The sequence below is a fragment of the Hetaerina americana genome, unplaced genomic scaffold (genome assembly GCF_022747635.1).
Source record: "Hetaerina americana unplaced genomic scaffold, ioHetAmer1.1.p SCAF_2, whole genome shotgun sequence".
Lineage (NCBI taxonomy): Eukaryota > Metazoa > Arthropoda > Insecta > Odonata > Calopterygidae > Hetaerina > Hetaerina americana.
The window spans coordinates 12,636,833-12,657,398 of record NW_027286763.1 but is presented as its reverse complement, the minus strand read 5'-3'; the positions used below and the strand labels follow the sequence as shown (position 1 = coordinate 12,657,398).

The 20,566-nt window shown below is 42.8% G+C and overlaps 1 protein-coding gene across 1 annotated transcript in view; it reads right to left on the bottom strand.

The window, feature by feature from the left end:
• Positions 1 to 20,566, bottom strand: part of Rrp5 (Ribosomal RNA Processing 5) — a 96,263-nt gene that overhangs the window by 17,914 nt on the left and 57,783 nt on the right. Inside the window, exon 21 of the mRNA XM_071585385.1 lies at positions 19,080 to 19,245. Within this exon, the coding sequence (XP_071441486.1) occupies positions 19,080 to 19,245 (166 nt within the window). The remainder of the gene's footprint in view (positions 1 to 19,079; positions 19,246 to 20,566) is intronic.

Below are 20,566 nucleotides of genomic sequence, written 5' to 3'. Positions count from 1 at the left end.
AGTATTTTCTAAACATCCCTATGGATACTGAGAGAAGACTTGAAAAAATTTTGATATGGAGCGTAGTTTTGTGCGACACGGAACCATGGTCACTGAAGCAGGAGGATAGACGTAGATTGGAGGCTTTTGAAATGTGGGTATGGAGAAGGTGAAATGGACGGAAAGGAAAACAAATGAGGAAGTGATAGGCATGGTGGACGAGGAGAGGGGATTGTTGAGAGAAATCATATGAAAACGGGAAAAAATGGATGAAGGGCGTATTGATTGGCAGTGGAATGTTGAAGACTGTGATGGAGGGGAGAATGTTAGGCAAACGAGGATGGGGTAGGAATAGAATAGGGATGTTGGACGGGATGAACAGAGGAAGGAAGTTCACAGAAAGGTAGAGGGGCTTGTTGTAGAGTAGGAAGTTGGGTTGTGTTTTGTACGGAGACATTTACTTGATAGTTGTGTCCAGCCAAAACCAACCTTAACCGGTAGATTATTTAATAATAATGTGTACTTTACTTCGAATTTATATCTTCACAAATAAACTCACACTCTTTCGAATTGAGGTGTTTCTGACGCGTTTACTTCCTCGCGGCTTCCAGCAATCCCATACAGATTCTGGACATTCTGGAAACATAGCCTGGACCTCGGACCCTGCCTCTTCGTTCCAAAAATCCGCGCACCTACGGATCATTTTTTACCAAAGGCGGCGAGAGAGAGAGACGACACCCGGATTTGAACCCGGAAGCCTCCGATCTGCCGTCCCCCCGCGCGTTAGGAGGTCATGGAGCCCTCTCGGTGCAAACCCTCTTAGATCTCGAACATTCATAATTACAGGGAAGCCTCCGGTACCCGAAAAAACCTCGGGCACCATCCGCAAAATGGCTGGGAGTGTTGCAGAGGCATCACCGTCGGAGCGTCGCGCGTTGAAGTCTCCACCCGAAGCACCGCTGCCCGCCCTCTGCTGCTCCAGGAGCTTTCTCTCTTTCCATACGCTTGGACATTCCATATTTTCATTCCTCGTGGCCGGTCCATGCCATACCTTCTTTTTCTTTCAAGACTCCGAAGATCACTTTTGTTCACATGGCGACTTGTGGATGAGATCGGCGACGCGAGGAGCGCGGCTGGAGCTAAAATGTGGGTCACCAGGGTGGTCCGCCAGGTCGCTCGCCCCTCCACCACCCCCCCCCCTTGCGAGCGTCGGCGCGACCTACCTTCGCAGGTGGACGAGCCGGCCGGCCGGCTGGCTGGGAGGATGGACGGGCGGGTGGTCGGCGGGATGGAGTGGGGTGGGGGCGCTGACTGGCTAGGGGAGCACGGCATATCCTGTTTCCCCTCCGCGCTTCCTTCTCCGACCAAGAGGCTGGAATTCGGTGGCCGCAGCCTCCAGGGCCGTCATCAGGCATGGTTTTCAGACTGGACATGAGTTTTCAATGTCCACTGGAAACTATTGTACATCGTGGTGTATCCTCGATTTGACCACATTACAGCTCCTTTGCTTTTAATGGAACTCATGTCGTTTGGTTCCTCCAGCTTCCCTCCTCTCTCAACGGCGTCTCCAACCCACGTTCACCCTCGGTCTCGCATGCCCACTTGACATTCTCCCTTCTACCACAGCCTAAACGACTGCCTTTCGAGGTCTCCTCAAATCACTCATTTCTACTTCTTCGAATGAATCCCACAAAAATCCCTTTCATCATAGGAATTATCATATACAGTTCTCTCCCTACCCACATCTCAATAGCCCCAAGCTCGTTCCCCTTTTCAATAGATCAGATTTTGCAACCTTGGCACGCTTTGCTCTACATTAGTGTTTCCCAGACTTTTTCATGAAAGACAATCCCTGATATTTTAATAATTTCAACAATTTACAATTAGCTAAATCGCCAGTGATATTGTGAGAGGAGATAACTGAAACTTATGGCGAAGAACAATCACATTTAATCATGCGAACCTTGAACATATATAAACATTACTTCAAAATTGACTAACGAGAATATGCAAGAATACTAGAATGATTGATCTTGGGGATCTCATACAAAGAAACTCGTTCTTTGATAACAGGTTTAGATTTCCTCAATTTAAGTCTCGGGTCAACCTCCTCAAACAGTCAGTTCCTGTTTTAGTTTTGGACGAAAACAATCACAGAAAACTCTTGTTCAAGCAGATCATCATCAGACGTCGCCTGCTTCTTAAGCAGGTTCGGCAACCACTTGCCACTTCTTCCCAAAGTTCACCTTCCCCCTTTCCGTCACGCTCTTCTCTTCGCTCACGTCTCAAGACGTCCAGCATCTTGGTTCTTTCTCTTTCTCCAATTCATTCTCTCCTCCGCAACCACGCCCTCAATTACGTTCTTTAGCTGACCGCCTCCTTATTGTACACTTCAATTTACTTCTATTATCGTTTTAACCTCTTCATATACTCTCTTTCCCTTTTTTCCAAAACTTCATAATTTATTAAGCTTTCTATCCTTTAAACTTTTGCCTGTACATCTCTGAAGCTTAAACAATGTTTTGCTCATATATACTTGATGACCATATCCCTGTACCGTCTACAAACTCTACAAAACATCCTCCTATTTTCTTCCTTAGTTCAAAGCCTGAAAGCCCGCAGAGAATTTTCTATCATTTCCATCAAACTTTGCAAATTTGCGTGTAGCGTGGAAGAGATAAATTTGTAAAACGATGCTCTGATAAATTAAGTTGTCTATCGAAAGTAATAGAATAACATGGTTGGTAATCACTCACAGGGCAAAGTTTAAATTACATATTAAACCTCTTGAATCAATTGGGCAGAGGTCTCTTTAGCGTTGATGTAGGAAATAGATAATTAGCCCCATCGTACTACGGTAGACATATCATGTAAATTAAATTGGGGAGATTAAGGGCAGAACAGATAAATTCAAGATGTAATTTTTCCCAAGAACGATAAGGGAACTGAATAACATAGGGGGGGAGGCGCTAAGAGGGAAAGGTGTTTAGGGTCAAAGAGTAGGCTAATGCTGACGCCGGGTTTCTCTCTACCCTTCATCCTTTCCCATCCATCCCCAATGGCGCAAATGAACTTAGCTGTCATTCGCCTCCCATAAAAACTACTACTGGGTCAAGGGTACACTGGTGTGTAATCACCCCTGCCACACACCCCAGCGGTGGCTTTCATGATACCCTGTAAATCTAAAAAGGAGTCCAATCGCCATTCCCAATCAGCTCTTCCTTTAATTTTCATTTCTCAAATTTGGGGGCCAATCAGACATATCCTCCAAAAATGTTTCCTCTTTCACGACTTAAATCTTCAAGAACACTAATAGCTGGCGATACCTCATTTGTATCAGTCCTATCATCTCAAAAACCGCGTATCTCTAAACTCCGGCGAAAAACAAATACGAAGTTTCCAGCCCTCAAAAGTTTTCTTTTTTCCTGAAAAACGGCATTAAGGACCCTTCGGACACGATCTGGAGCGTACATTTCCACTACAACGGAGACTTTAATTCCGTGGACTGCAGGGCATTATTTCCACATCAAGGTTGAACCCAGAAACACTCTTCTTACCATTTCGCAAAACGTGAACCTACCCTAAATTCTATTTTCAACAAACAATATTCTACTTTCAAAAACCCAAAAAAAATCTCGACATCCTAGAAGTGGAGATGGTGCATAACAGCAAAGATACTCCGTAACCGTCTAACACGATATATTATAGACATGTTCTTCACCCCCACCATATTCCTCCCCCATTCAGCTCCTTTGGGCCTCACCCCGCCCTTCTTCCATCATCGCCTGTAATGCAACATCACCCTTCCCGACTGTCTGCTTTGCAATAGTGTTCACCCTTTACCTGCCATACCCCCAACCAAACTTATTTTCTCTATTTTTACTCTGTGTATTGCTTTTCCTTAACTGGATATGACGTTAACGTTACAAAACGTGTCGGTCTCCTCAATAAACGATATGAACTGCCGCGAAGATGACATATGTTTTCACCCTCACGATGGAAGCAGCTTGGTAGTTTACGCGGTCGCCGGTTCCAAAACCGCCTCAGAAATTAGTTTTGAGTTGTGGGACACTGCAGGTCGCGTGTGCGAGTTTTTCTGCAAACTGATATCACCCGTCGGGCCGTCCACAAAATCCGATAAATAAGTACTCCTGCTCGGATTCTGAAAAGTGAATCCCAAATAGCATTCCTTTTTGTTTACCTTCAATTTACATTATGTATACGATAGGTAAGCCCCTCAGGAGCACTGACAACTTAATACTCGTATTTTATTATTTATTTATAAGATATTCGGAGATGTTTCAGAGTAACATACGCCTCAAGGAAAGGTATTCTTAAGTGCTAAATATATGAACTATTAAAGTAATTGGAGACTAGAGCGCGGTAAATTCCAAGTTTTCCCACCTTGGGGTCCGATATGAGAGGCTCAAAAGAAAGATTTACTAATTTAAAAAAGGGGACTACAATGACAAAGTGGTGTTACAAAGTTCATCTGCTAATTTTAAGGAAGAAAGTCAATACCGAAATACCAAGAAACGTCGAATGACATATTTGATACCACGCACTCGGCAGTCAATAGGTTCATTCCAAGTAAATTTATCAAAGGTAACACGGAACCAAAATGTTACAATGCGGATGATAGGAAATCGCTAAGACGTCAAAGGCTATGATAGTGGGCACCGTCATAGACAAATTCAAGTACTCATTATTCAATCACACAATACATAGGCATGACAATTGAAGCCAAGTACCGGACTGTATTAAATTAACTTGAATGCTAACATTTTATGGCTAGGTCAAGCACAACAATTATTGTGCATGATACATATGGACATGTACACGTATGGGCAAGTTCGTTTTTACATCCAAGAGAATCAACAAATAAATATGCATGAACAAGACGCCTAGGTAGCTGAATTGGCTAAAGCACCAGGCCATACGTCGAGGGATCCGGGTTTGAATCCCGGTCAAGGCGCATGATTTTTCACTTTGAAATTGTTGCATGTCAATGCATATTAGCGGATGATTCCGTTAAAAGTTCTGTTTGGGCATCTCCCGCAATTTCTTACACTCAAATATATCTGCATGCATGGCTGATGACCTAACACCCACCGCCCATGTGGCGGCATGTTGGGAATTGTGAATGAAAAAATAAATGACTTTCCATTGGTCCTTATATTTGTGCGCTGAACGTCATCGCCTTCGGTAGATGGGTAACACCTACAGCGCTGTAGGTGTTACTACTACTTAGACAATAACTTGAGTGGAATTTTAGGACCATCACGACGTCACAGTAAGTTTCCTATTCTTCACACTCCCTTAGCCAGCCAGTGAGCTCGGAGAAGTCAAATCGCGCTTTTAACAAAAAATTGGGAATAAATATTTTCGGAAATGTGTTTTTCGGTCCTTATTCACATCATTCTTCAAATAATTATTATTTTCCTTCAATTATACAAACTACTGTCTAGACGCCTCCATCAGTAAATGGGATCCTGAACCATGCATGAGTCAGTATTTTCTGGAAACTAACAGCGAATCCTTCTATCGACTGGTGGCAGGAGTTTACTATGTTCAGGATTAAATTGTAACTCATTCTTTAGGACAAATCGTTGAAGAATAGAGTAAAGGAACCTGAGGCAAAGCCTTTCCAATATTCCTCGTCGCATACCACCCAGAAGACCCTCACACATCACCGCTGACACACGTGTCGCCGCCCAGCCTCCCCGTCTTGACCCAGTCTCCACCCGTCTCCACCAAACTGTTATATTTAACACCAAATAGGTATATTTCGTGTTATTATAACGGTTTCTCTTGTTTTGAATCTATTTTTTTCATTGTTAATCTATTTATAATACGAAACTATATATGCGTAAAAAGAACGTATAAAAGGCCGTGAAACAATGGAAAAACGAAATAGCAAAGGCCGTAAATTTGATAGGCACTGGGTTTGCTTAAGGGGGTAGGTAAAAATAAGGTGACAAGTTAGATGAAAATTGAAAATCACACACTTGATCACTCGGGTGTGTTTGGGAAAAAGTGACCCTCGTGTAGCTCAATCACACAGACAATGCAACAATAAAAGGAATCAGACTCACAACCACTCGATGACTAGGGTGTGTTAAGGAACAACAGCGACTCTCATGAATTGCGTTCACACACACTCAGGGTTTGCAATGATTTCTACTATGCCAGGGCAACCGGCAATCTCACACAGGAACGAAAAATTCAGAAAGAAGTGACTCAAGTTCACGCTCAGAGTCACTCAATCACTCGAGTGTGTTCGAAAGCAGTGACCTTTGTTAATCACACTTCTTTCCTTTCATATACTAGATTTTCTTTTTTCGTTAACTTCTGACTTATTTCTTCGTCGCAATTTTCAAATTGACTTCGGATATTTCAATTATGAATTAGCAGGCCTCCAAGACAATCCATCTCCTCCCAGCAACATGGTCTTGGCGGCGACCCTCGCGGGGGTCTCGTTGTCCTCGGCCGCCACGCCTCGGACGGACCGAGGGTTGGTTACACGTCCCGTAGCCTTCAGAGATTGCGACGCCGTCAGGCTCGTCTCTGGTTTCCAACGCGGACTGCCCGCGCGTATTGCCACGATGAAATTTTCACAGAAATGTGGGGCCATCTTAAAAAAATATGCGTTTACAGGGGAGCCAATAAGGCCGGAATCCGAAAGGAATAATCGAATTTCGCAGATAAAAGTCAGGGATTTTTTTCAAGAGGCATAAAAAAAAGCTTTTCAATAATTCCTCTGCATGCGAAAGACGAAAAAATGCCAACACTGAAATTACAAAAAGAGAATCTCCGTGCGCGGCCTATAAGTGTTGTTGCGCAAGATGATATAATTTATATTAATCAGAAGGAAAAACTTAGTACCGTCGTTATCTTGGTTAAATTCCACGACTTATTTTCTCAAAACTTATGTACAAATGGTGTAATGCATAAGGTTATTGGAATGCTCTTCAGGAAATTCCTGCTCCAGGTTGTTTGCCTGATATGCCATAACCCTTCGGGCAAATGCCTTCCAGCTAGGCCTGTGTCAATGTCAGGCAGTGCATATTTACCACAAAAGGAGGAACGTCTACAAATGGAATCGGGAATGGGCGGAGGCTAGCGTACTGGCTTCCCACCCTGAAGGCCTGGGTTCGAATCATGCAGATCTTTTTCATCGGTATCCCGATCCCTACTTGAGGAGCTTCGTGGAGAGCACTTAGAGTAATCCATCGTCGGATGGGATGGTAAACTGCGAACCCCTAGTGCCAGTTAAAAGCAGGCTAATGCACACGCCGGGTTTCTCTCCACCCTTCATCCTTTCTCATCCATCCCCTATGGCGCAAATGACCTCAGCTATCGGTCGCATCCCATCCTCCTATTACGTCTACAAGCCTAATTCCGCAATTTAAAATAGAAACCTTTTCACACTAAAAGAAGAAGAGCCACCAAACATTTGGTTTAAACTACATTTTGTGCTACACAAATTTCATGCTAACTTTTGTTCACTTTCAGGGACCCAGGTAGGATAAAAAAATTATTACTTCGTTAAGAATGTGATATCACTCAATTTATTCGCCACCTAAGCTATCTGTTTCGTGTTATACGAAGAAATTTTTCGGGTTTTATTTTCGGATGAGTAACGAGTATTTTCGCCCAATCATTTTTAACTAACAATTTTCATGTAATAAAAAGTAATTGAAAAGTGTACGAGAGAGACGGACCTCCTGCAGAAATGGATCGTGTGTCTGCGTATCGCAATAACCAACATTAATTGTCATCCGCGTCTATACGAGTATTAAGCAGTATAGAAAGCAGGCAGATAACACTCAAGTTTTTGCTACTACGAGGTGTGTTGGATCAAAGAATTTGTATCGAGCCTTAGTTTCGGCGTCATATCCGTAAACCCATGTTTCGTCAGCTACGTGTTTAACACGTTTCAGTAATTCTGCATCGTCGTTGATTTCATTCAGTGACTCCTTAGCAACTTCCATTCGACGCTGTTTTTGTTCAAAATTAAACAATTTTGAAATCAATTTTGCTGTCACGCGTTTCATACCCGAAACATTTGAAAATATTTCATGGCATGTGCCAATCGACATGCCAACATCGTCAGCGACTTCTCTGATTGTGATTCGGCGATTATCCATTACGTATTCTTTCACTTTTTCCACGTTTACATTTCGGTTGTTGATGTGCTGGGGCGTTCGTCAACTTCAACGTCTTCACGGTAATCTTGGAAATGCTTATACCACTCTTACACTCTTGTTTTACTCATTGCAGACTCGCCATTTTGGCCTTTCTTAACATTTCACAACCTTTGCTATACTTTTTCATTTTTTACGCAAAATTTGATACAAATGCTTTGATGCATTTTTTTTAACAAACGAAAATCGCCGAGCTCATAAAAGCTTATCTAACCTAAACGCGGCTGCCACAGACAAAAGGTAAACAATGAATACAGCTGAGATATCATACTTAAGGGCATGTATACCAACATAATACAAACATTTTGACAATCGGACTCTCCAATCCCGCGGAATTAAAAAATTCCCGTTATTTTCTGAACACACCTCGTATATAAAAATGATTAATGCAAAGCGAACCTGGTAAAAAGAGTAGCATTTCGGCTGTGTTTCTTGAAACTTTATGAAACTGGGGAATTGTTTGCATAAATCTTGGAAAGTCGGGGACTTTTGTCACTGGATTTCGCCGGCCACCCTGGGCCACCCATGACGGGAGTTACACATATGGATGTCATAATTTCCCCTTCCTTGAGAAAAAATAATTAACCAGCCTATTCCATGTAACTACTTAAATACTTGATTTCCTGTTAGCAATGATTGGAATGTCTAAACGGATATGACGCGAACATCGATTTCTTAGTAACCACTCGACCATAAAAGCGTGGACCGTGACTTTGTTTTTCAAACCTGTATTTTGATCATTCTGTCGCTCCTCTGTAATTTCCCAGCTAACTCGGCTGCGGCTCGGAGTCTTCTTTTATGCTAAGAACGGTTATGAGCGTGGCGTTCCAAATGAGTCCATTTCGCTCGTTTTCAAATTTCACTGTAATTTAGTGAGCGCTGATTACCCACGCCAGTTCAGGGCATCGGTGGCATCAGGGGTTGATAGTTTTACTACGCATAGACTGCTATTTTTACACTTAATTATCTAACATTAATTAAAATTGCAGTACGTATGACTCAGGTTATCACGACAACCAAGACTTCTGTGACGACAAAATTCATCTGTTTTGTTTTATTGCTCCAAGTATGAAAATAAATCCTGGTTTATCAATGCTTTACCCCACCTTATTACAAGAGAAAGAAATAAACTATTAAGAATTTACAGATTGCAATGAATATGCAGAATGGTACGTAAAGCTCATGTAATATAATAAGGAAGCAAACTTTGAAGGAGAAACAATTTCATAGGCTTCTACTGATAACTACGTGCGCTCACATAAAAAGAGCAGCATATTAGTTGCAAAACAATGAAAATCAAACCCTCAACTTCAAATGAGATTGGCAGCCCGTTATGAAGGTGTTTGTTTCTGTATTATTTGATAGCACACCCGTCTAAATAAATTAACGCAACGATAACTGAATAAAATCTCTGCATAGTGTGTAGTTTATGATAAATCGACCGACAAATGATCATTCTAAAAAAATAACTCACCGGAACCAATATTCTGTGTTTGCACTCTTCAACTAAATTACACGCATCTTAGAAATGACACGCTTGATAAGAAATCACAGTCGTTTAACTGCGTCCGTGTGAAATTTGGGGCTGTTTATTGTATTATTCTGGGCAAAAGAAATCTACTTAGACCGACGAGATGAATTATCTCAAATTACTTACCGCAAATGTATAATTTATTTGACTATTTAATACTTGATAAAATGAAACAAGGTAGGCGTCGATCCTAGTTAGTGCTCACGCCATTGGCGTACAAAATAGCCTTGGCGTGAAGTGGGCGCGAGTGGGGTGCGGCTGGCGTAGGGTGCGGTGGTCCGGGACGAACCCATCACGATGTTGGCACGGGCGTAGTCGAGAACGCGCAAATATCTCTATGAAGGCGGGGATATGCGCCAAAACGAATTAAATTTCCGTCACATGGATACTCTAAAAAGTGGAATTACCCCTCAAAACTGATGATTTTAGCCCGCTAAACGCGTATCTTTTTCCTGCCACACTTTACCCTTCAGTCCGGAAAAATTACGTCGTTCCTTCAATTATTAAGAGTACTATATATACAACTTCCGCGACGTGGAGCCTGAATCAATGAAGGTTATTAACATAATACGTATAAATCATAGTTATTATTATAGTCACAATACTCACGGCAGCAGATTAACTTCAAATGTGCTTCCTCTCGGTCATTGGGAAACATTCAGATATTTCATAGTAGATTTGCAAACAACAACTGAATCTTGTTCAACTCTGACATCGATTTTATTTTAATAGTAATTCTCTGATCTCGAAGTGAAGGTACTCCTACTGCATCACCAATTTCATTGCAAATATCAACATACGGCCTAACACAACATCGCTATGTATTTAAACGAGTGAAAATTTCACGATAAAAATATTCGAAATAACTAGTTGGAGAAAATTGATTGCTAACTTTATTACATCAAACATTTCCGTACTATAGTCTTGTATTTCCGATAAATAGCACATTTCAGAGTTAAAAAAATTAATAATAATTACGGAATGATTTTATTTTCCCATTTTTCATCGCTACTTACATTTTTTCATTTTAATTTCATCTTAAGTCCTCTTCAATGTTACTTGAAATGGGAGGAGGACGTATACAAAAATTCTATTGGCAGCCTTCAAGTGTTTTCAGCTTCCCACGAATATTTCCCACGTTTTCATTTGCCGAAAATTGCAACCTCAAGCACAGCCACCGAGACATGCAGTTTCCATAACTCCACGTCTCTAAACGCGCACAAAAAGGAATCGCGATCTCTACCCAAATTATTTATTAAGTGCAACATCGTTTTTGCATAATCAATTTTAAATGGAGTATTTAAAATGCATTACGTATATATTTGAATGTATAGGAAGGTATTCAGCAAAAACACTCGATAACATCACTTCTGTAATCATAATCAATATATACCAATTTTGTGCGATTAAAGAGACTACTAATTGCACATTTTATCAAGGAGAACAAGTTATAGTACCTTTAAAGTAAAAGTGCCTCCAAAAAACTACTTCATTAATCTTTATTTGAATATTTATATCAATGATTACAAGAAAACGAAGCACGCTATTGATCTGTTGGTTGTCGCGATTTTTAATTCCTTTAAAGAGAATCATGGCATTCATTTAAATACGTAGCGCGTACGATAAATACGCGAACTGGTACAATCTGGCGGCAATGACGCGGACTATAGCCTCGCCCACTAGGGGCTCTAGTTGCCTGAGACCCAATGAGCTGTCTGTGCTTGGCGGATCGTCGAGCTGTGCGTATGGTACCAGTTATGCCAGTTCCTGTTGTTTTTATTTTTACTGTTTGTCGAAAATGGAACGAAATCACGGAGCAACGAATCAACAGCAAGTTTTGGGTGAAGTGCGGTAAAAGTTATCAAGAAATTACTGAAATGTTGACAGCTGCTTACGGGGAGGATTCTCTGAAGAAAACATCGATTTTCAAATCAATTAAGCGTTTTAAAGATGGCTGAAAAGACGCCACGGATGATGCAAGGCCAGGACGACCTCCGACCACCTGTGTCAATGACAACATTGATCGTGTGCGTTCCCTTGTTGATCGTGTGCGGTCCCTTGTCCTTACCGATCGTCAAAAAACTGTCCGAATGATAGCCGATGAACGGAATTTGGGAAAATCAACAGAGCACACTATTTTAACCAACGATTTTGGTTTAAAAAAATGTGTACAAAAATGGTGTCCAAGCTGCATTGACTGTTCACCAGTTTCTGGCAAAAGTTCAATCACCATCCTTGATCATCCTCCTTATTTGCCAGATCTCGCTTCCTGCGAATTTTTCCTATTCCCAAAATGCAAAAATGTGATGAGGGGACATCAATGGGAAGAGGCGGACACAACAAAGCAAGAAACGACGAGAAAACTGAAAAGCCAAACTGCCTTGAGGATTTCCAATGGTACTTTTAACAGTGGAATGGAAGAAGATGAAGTGGCTAAACATTTGATATACCATAGTTTAGTACTCAACAGTTAATAAACGGACAGCGGCAGTTCAGCGAGTAGAGCGTTGGAGACTGCTGACCGGAGGATCCGGGTTCAATTCCCGATGGTACTTCTGGGCACCCACAGCTTCCCCCAATCTGTGTGATTTTCCGAGTACCAGATCTTCCAGGAAAACCATAACCGGAATAGGGAAAGGAACCGCTTCCCGCCCTACCCTGGTTGGTGAATTTCACACGCCATCGGGCTTAGTACTGGGTAAACTCCATCATCACCCAGCAAACCAAACTTCGGGTCCATAACTATGGTTGTTTGGTGGTCTCTTAAATATATTTGTCATTTATCTGATATTTAGCTAACTGAGGAGGAATCTCTTTAACAAGAACTATACCGGCCCTCAAACATAGAAAAGAGAAAGGAAGAGTGAGGACTACAAGATAACTACGCAATATATGTATGTACTAAGGCGATGAAGCAATAATTATTAATACGTAGCAGCAGTCTACCGGCTTAGGGTGTTCCGTGGATCCTGGGACTGCACAGTACTCGACCAAAATACTGGCAATCCAAGTAGGTGTACATGATCACAGAGGGGAAGAAGTAAGTATTTTTTATGACCAACGAGACAATGTATTTCTGAGCACACTGGGGAAGAAAACGTTCGATAGAAATGGGGGATTGTAACACATCCGTAGGCGAAGGGAGGGAGAGATGGGGGAGTAAGGTTTAGGAATGTGGAAAAAGAGCGGAGAGAAACCAATCGAGGCACTCGGATAATTTGGTAATATCTAAGATATTGTTCAAATGTAATCACATGCGGAGGCACACATGGAGAATGCAGGATGAAACAATTTGGGATAGTCACATAATGTCAAGGCCGGGGATAAATTTAGGACAACGTCATCAACTCACAATCATAGCTTCCCGAGGACGGATGCAGATCCGAAGCACAATTTACGTGTATTTCACATATTAACATACCTGTATATTCTACCTGATATGAAATACTAATTAAAATTCAAAGAAATATTAGGAGAGAAGAGGGCGAAAGTAGATTACTATGGCTTTAACAACAGTAAAAACCATTATACACTAAAAAAAAGAACAATTAAGAATGTGAGGAAAATTGAATGGGAATTTCTTGGTGCTACCTTAAGAACGGGATAAAAATAGCAGCAAAGGAAATAATTGTAACGGTAAACGTTAAGAGAATTAAAAGGTCATGGTTCACAGGAAGAAATAATTAGCAGATTGAAAGTGAGCAGGAAATGGAAGAATATTAACAAGATATGTGGAGAAGAAAGTAGATATAAATAAGTAATACGCTTAATTAAGAAACCAAAGGGCAGAGGAAATGTGAGAAGGGTATTTTAAGGTGAAGAGGAAATTTAAGAGGGTGGGAAAGATAAAAGCGTCACACAGGGAAGATCCGGAAATAGTTAGAGAGCGTGGTAACTACTACCGTATCCAGCTAAGACCCGGGTTGTCAAGACATACGTGACCATGTTTGTCAAGGCGCATGTTTCGAAATGCGCCAAGGATAGTGAGAAATACATGCATCGATATAAGAAGCGATCGGAAGCTGACATTGGCATTAAAATGCTCTGGACAAACAACTCGAGGATATCCAGTCCTCGTTCGCAAAAACCGGGCATCCACTTTTACAACATCTTCGAGATAATGATGCAAGGGTCGCACCAAATCGTCTCTTGTAAAATGCTGCTCAAAACAGGCGTCATGATATTGATTATCCAGAAACTGTGAGGCACTGAAGTTTTAGAACAATAGACAAGAGGAGTCGGACGAAATTTACAAATGAGATGGAAGAGATTTAAACAATTTAGACCAGTTGGAGGATACACAGGCATAACACCTTTCAAGGGGACTGCTTATAATAAAAATGCATGGTCTGTCCAAACAAATAAGTACAATTAAGGGAAAGCTTCATTCCCCAGTTAAACATACATTTTATCGCATATCATTGCTCCATAGAAAGTGGCATCGTGAATTTGTGACCCGACCCTCGGACAGGGGTTCATTCTAGCAGCGATCCTCAGACTATAACGGCCCGCAGACAACTGACGCGGTCTTGTAGCTTTCCCAAGACCTCTCACCATTTTCCCCGCCACAAATCGTCCCACTCCAGTCGTCCGCTTCACCAGGAAAAATCGTTTAACTTACTTTTTGGGACATACGTGAATGCGGACCAGCCTTAAAAGCTAGGTTGCATTAGTTCCCCTCGTTATGGGAAAATGTAATGAAAATGTAAGAGATAAGTGTTACTTTGATTTAGTTGGCCACTTTTGAAATACGCGACGAGTATTTGGAATCCACGGGAGAAATCGTCAAATTAAGGCATTTAAAAGAGGTTAAGAGAAAATCTGCCAGATGTTTTAAAATTGATACGAGAAGAGAGTAAGTGTGGCGGGTATGTCGGAGGAATCAGGTTGGGAACATCCTGATTCACGAAGTGAGTCGGAAAGACAGACTTTTGAAGAGGTAGAAGACACCTGCGTTTCCTTGCGACACCGAGTAAATTGCTACGGCGAGAAAAGTATATTGATAGATTTTAAGGCAGGAATAAAATAAGACAGATGCCTAAATACTTGATTTCCTGTTAGCAACGATTTGACTATCTCAATGGATATAACGCGAACATCGATTTCAACCATTCGCTCTTTCCTCGCACGATACCGCAATCAAAACAAAATTGAACCCACGCACCCGAATATATTGAATTTGATGCTTTGTCAATTACTTGAATTTGATGATTTTTTCAAACAAAAATCAAAGTTTCCTTTACTAGAGCAAATATATATTCACGTATGAACTAATATTTGTGCTCATACGAATGGTGTTCAAATAACCTCCCGCCACATACCTTCACGGCGGCTTGCTCATGAAATTTTAGATTAAACTGGTCTCGATTAATAGGAAATATATTGCAAATTAACGTGAAAATAATTTTTTGAAACAAAAGAGAAAAAAATCCCAACATTTTGCGATGTTTGCCGATCTCACCGGGATTTTTCCGTGCGCGATTATTTCCGCGACTCACACGGTCGTCAGGCACCCCATGGGAGCGGACGCTGACCTTTGGGTCCCGGAAATTTGTGTTTGAGAGAGAGAGACAGACCAACACACTCCCAGGTGGTGACCGCACTTGACACAGGAACTGGCGCCATAAGCAAGTTTTCTATCAGTCTCGGGTCTATGTTCGCGTAATTACGCAAGGGATTACTTTAAATAGTCGCATTTCCTTTCCATATCAACATTATATTATTTTGTCCGTTTCACACTTGATTACAGTGAGTATCATTACACCCTCTGCCACCCGCCATAGCGTCCTAGGGGTATGAAATTTACACGACAAGTAGGGCGCGTGGAATGCGGGGAACATCTGGCGGGAGGCGGCAGCACTTACCACGCCAAACCATCCTCCGACTGTTGCTGGTGTCTAACGAGAGAGAAACGCGGAGATAGCCTACACTGCCCAACTTTTCACAATAACGGACCGAGGAAAATATGAGATAGCACATAAAAATTTCTCAGGACTACTCAAAGTCGAGCAGAAAACACATTGCGTTGGCTTTTCTTTGAGTTTCCCCAAATCAGCTAATCTCATCACTCAACAAAGGATGTCACGGAATATATTTCCCACGAGCAATTCCTTCCGGAGGCACAACCGTTGCCGGTCGGCCCGAAACCGGTCGGCCGCTTCCTTGGATGATGCTGCGGCGGCCGATCTCCCCCATCCCTCTCCGCCCTCTAGCCCCTTTTGCGCCTCTCTCCGTCTTGAACACACGACGCACCGGTGGCGGTCTGGGGGCTTGCCGGGAAATTAGCGAGGGCCCTACGCTTATTAGGGGATAGAAATACCAGTACATACTAACTTAAGAACCACATCACATTTCGTTCCAATTGAACAGAATTACATAATGCCTCCAGAACCCTTGTGCCCGGTTGTAATAAGTGTCCATCCGCTAATAAAAAAATCGCACGTTCGAATCCCGCCTGTAGCATGGTTTCACCCTAAAAACTCTGATAGTTCTGCCCTTGCAACGTACACTTGATGAACGTCCAGGAGTGGCTTGTCGAGGGCAGACGGGCCACCAGCCACGTCCGGAGAGCAGGAAAGGCCAAATTTTAGGTTTTCTGATTGTTTCATACGGGAAAAAGAATATTTTTAAAATATTTAATAGTAAGACCTAGGAAAAAATCTCCGACGTCATGCTAAAATCCCGGATTTCCTGGTTGCTAGCCATCCCGTAAATCAGAAGAACTTAATGCGGAAGCAGACGAACCACCTTCGCCATATTCCGGAGATTTTTAAAGCCACCACTACACAATAGGCAGGGGGGAAAACAAAACTATGAGATACATCTAGAAAGTAAGAAATTAATGAGCCATCGCAGCATTAAATCAGTCTACAAAGTGGAAAAAAAGAGTTGTACGTCTTCACATTCATTCAATCGAGCCACAACAAGCTGTCTCCAGATTCTATTCACATCCGTAAACCACGTTAAATAATATTCGAGAAGTCCCCGCCCCCGACACGGAGTTATGGCTATACCAAAAAAGCACATGCAGGGTCGAAATTAGCAGGCTAATTCAGAAATACACGGCTTCAACGGATAGCACGAGAGAATGGAAATCATGAAATTGTGACTCAATTATTTTTTCCACGAACGATAAGGGACAGGAACGAACAATAACTGTCCGACCCCGGTAGGGTCACATTCAGGTCAAAATTAGTCTGGTGTGTATTCACCCCCTGCCACACACCCTTGCGGTGGCATACAGGGTGCTAAAATACCTACTACATAACTACTAAATAATAAATACGTGCATTAAAGGTGGAAATCAAAGGGCAAGCGTATCATCGTTGAACGAATCGCTGCAGACGCGATCGAATGCTAAAAATCCAGGAAGCAGGATAATCAACATTCCAAATCCCATCAAGATCATCCCATTGCCAATTGATCCTCTATCTCGACAAAAACAGGGGACGAGAGATTGCCGGGGACATCAGCTCTCGCACGGCTTGCACGGTACTAAAATATCTAATATTCAATAAAATATCGTGTGATCGTATTGAATTTCCACTAACGGGGACAAAACACACCTAAATTGGAAACAGGAGTGAGGTAGGGACAGTACATGTATTATTGCAGCACGCATAGTCTCACCCAGATCGTCGAGAATAAAAGGCACCGAGGAACTTCAGAGAAGCAAGCGAGGAGACCCTGATTCCGTGGCGGACCTGCTGAGGGTCGGCGGACAACAAGCCTTTCCCAGGGCGACCGCGATACCCTGCCGCAGGAGGACTGTTTTCTCAACGTATTTCCTCAGGGTATTCGGCAAAGGGACGTCGAAGACAAATATATACAACCTTGGAGAGAGTGCCTGTAGTGCCTGAAAGAGGTCGTAGGGCTTACACCGGGGTTTTAGTAGGCGGGTCACTCATCCCATTTTACCTTTGACTGATAACTAAAAACTGGATCAGCTGATGGAAAATGATAGAAAAATATTAATCAGAATAACGCCGGTCAAGACCCTGAGACCTCTAGGCAATTCTATCCGCCGACTTTAAAATAATCGGGCACTTAGGAGATTGTGTCACGATTGCGTATCGTGCGGGGGAAGAAGGAATACTTGAACCTATCTCAGAGATCGGATCAACCGATACTATTTGGTTCCATAATAATTCTCTGTCTCTCACAAGGAAACACAGGTGTTCTGCATCATTTCAAAACCCATTCCGACTGTCTTCGTGAATCAAGGAGCTCCAAACCTAATGCTCCCAACATACCCGTGATGCTTTTTCACTTCTCGTGGCAATTTTGAAAAAAACGTATGGATTTTCTCTGATGCTTTTCCAATTCCAAAAAGTATATTTTCTCATTTTTAATTCTAAGTCCCATTCCATGAGCCGTTCGGATTCCGGTTTCATTTCACAGAGAGAAGGCCGCAATCCCCTGGTGTCCTTATTTCTCTCTAAATCATCGTGTCGTCTGCAAATAACCTGTTTTCTGCAAACGTGAGCACGTATGTCGTTAATGTATATCAAGAATAGTAGGGGGTCCTACACACCAGTCCTCCCCACCCATCTGGCACTCCTGAAGTCACGCGGGGATCATCATGATGCGGTGGCTAACGCACAGGCTTCCCACCGAGAGGGCCCGGGTTCGAATCCTGGAGATGACAGATATTATTCAGGGGTATCCCGATCCCTACTTGAGGTGCTTTGTGGAGATCACTTTGAGTGAGTACAACGTCCGTAGGATGGGACGTTAAACTGCGGACCCCTTGGCACCTTTCGTCAAGAGAAGACTAATGCCGACGCCAGGTTTCTCTCCACCCTTCATCCTTTCCCATCCATCCCTAATGGCGCAAATGAACTAAGCTGTCAGTCGCCTCCCATAAAAACTAAAGTAAAACCAAACTGAAGTTACGCATCTACCTGCAATGAGCTCAAACATGGAAGAGTATTTTTTGTTTTCGTTTTGATAAGAAGTCCCTTATTCAATTGATCACTTTCTCGTTGATACCATGATGTTTTAGTTTAATTATCCATTTTCTTGAGGGACCTGGTTGAAAGCTGTCTTGAAATACAAAAATACAACATCAGCACATGCAGTTCCTTCTCTCCATTTCAGGATACCAAATAGAAAAAAATCCGGTGTGACCATCTCGGCAAAACTGGCACTTGGCATCGTGCAATACGATTCCAACGGACAAATAGCCAAATAATGATACCCGACTGAAAGGTCTGCAGAATACAATATCTCAATTGACTCGTTCAGCAGGTCGACTGATGCTCCGCCAAAATGATTAAATCGAATAGAATTCGTAAAACTCCAGAATAACCCCCAGGGCAAGGGGACCACCACTCACTCTCCCTCCTCCTGGAGACACTCACCTCGCCGACTCGACGCGGCCGGCTCGAAGCAGCGTATCGACCAGCGATGACCAGATGTCCGTCCTCCGAGGGCAGGCGGCCAGGACACCTTCCAGCAGCGACTGGGCCCGGTCCACGGAGCCGTAGCGGGCCTCCAACTGCGCCCACCGCCCGATCACCTCCACGTCTGCAGAATAAGACCCAAGAAGCTTCAGAGGGACCAACGGGGTGAAACGAACATAGGTGGACAATTCGATACAATATAAATTTTAACATGTAGATCCTCCATCATCAATGATGACAATTTTACCTTCAATTCAAACTATAAATTAGTTTTCTTATCTCTAGCTAAGTCCAAAATCAATCGCTATTGATTCCATGGCGAAATTAATAGGATAAGTACAAGGTTTGTATAAAAAGTATTGGAAAATTTTCGAACTATATTTTATTTAAGGTGGGTCGCGGTAGTCCCGGGGTAGAGCGTTGGACTACTGACCGGAGGGCCCGGGTTCAATTCTAGAGCAAGCCTCTCTGGGCACCTTTAGCTCCACCCAAGCTTTGTGATTTTTCGGGTACCAGTTCTTCATGGGAAACAATAACTGGCACAGAAAAGGAACCGAACTCACTACCCAGATGCGAGGATTTTACAAGCCGTCGGGCTTAGTACTGGGTGTACTCTACCATCACCTATCAAACCGACCTTCGGATTGATTTCTGTTTTTATGTTTATTTTATTTTATTTAAGATACTGCTACAACGCCTTAAAATTCTTCAAAGTGCACCTTTTGAGCGTTGACACACACTTTCCAGCGGCTTTGCCACGACTCGAAGGCTCCCTGGTAGGCGGAAGGTCCTTAAGGATACGCGTGAAAGCTTTTTTCACGGCACTTATGGTCCCACGGTAGTGTCCTCTGTGGGAATATTTCACTTTTGAGAATAGGACAGAAAGTCTACTGGAGCCAAGTCGGGACTGTAAGGGAGTTGGGAAATCGTCGCGATGCCGTTGCGGAAGGTCTTCAAGCAAGCAAACACTCTCGACTCAGATACGGGTCGTCCGTGTAGACCTTCGGGACGAGTTCAGCGCAGATCTTTCGCACTGCCAAATGTTCAGTGACAATGGTACGTACTGTCATATTATCAATGCCAATACGATCTACAATCATGCGCACACTTATACCGATACGGTCCGAATTCAGCACTTCATGCACACCTAGCACGTTGTCGTCGGTTCTTGACGTCGACGGCCGTCCAGAACGGGGTTCGTCTTCCACAGTCTCTCGGCCATCTTAGAAGAGCTTGTGCCACTTAAAAACTGCAGTTTGCGACATGCTTTCATCCTTGAACACTTGGCGAATTATGCCTAGGGTCTCCGTACCCCATTTCCCCAGTCCAACTCAAAATTTGACAGCGTACCGCAGTTCAATCGTTCGCTGCATTTTGCTCTTGCACCGATTCACTCGACAGGGGTCCACTAAAATCCCAATCTAGCCAAAACGAACCCTCGCAGA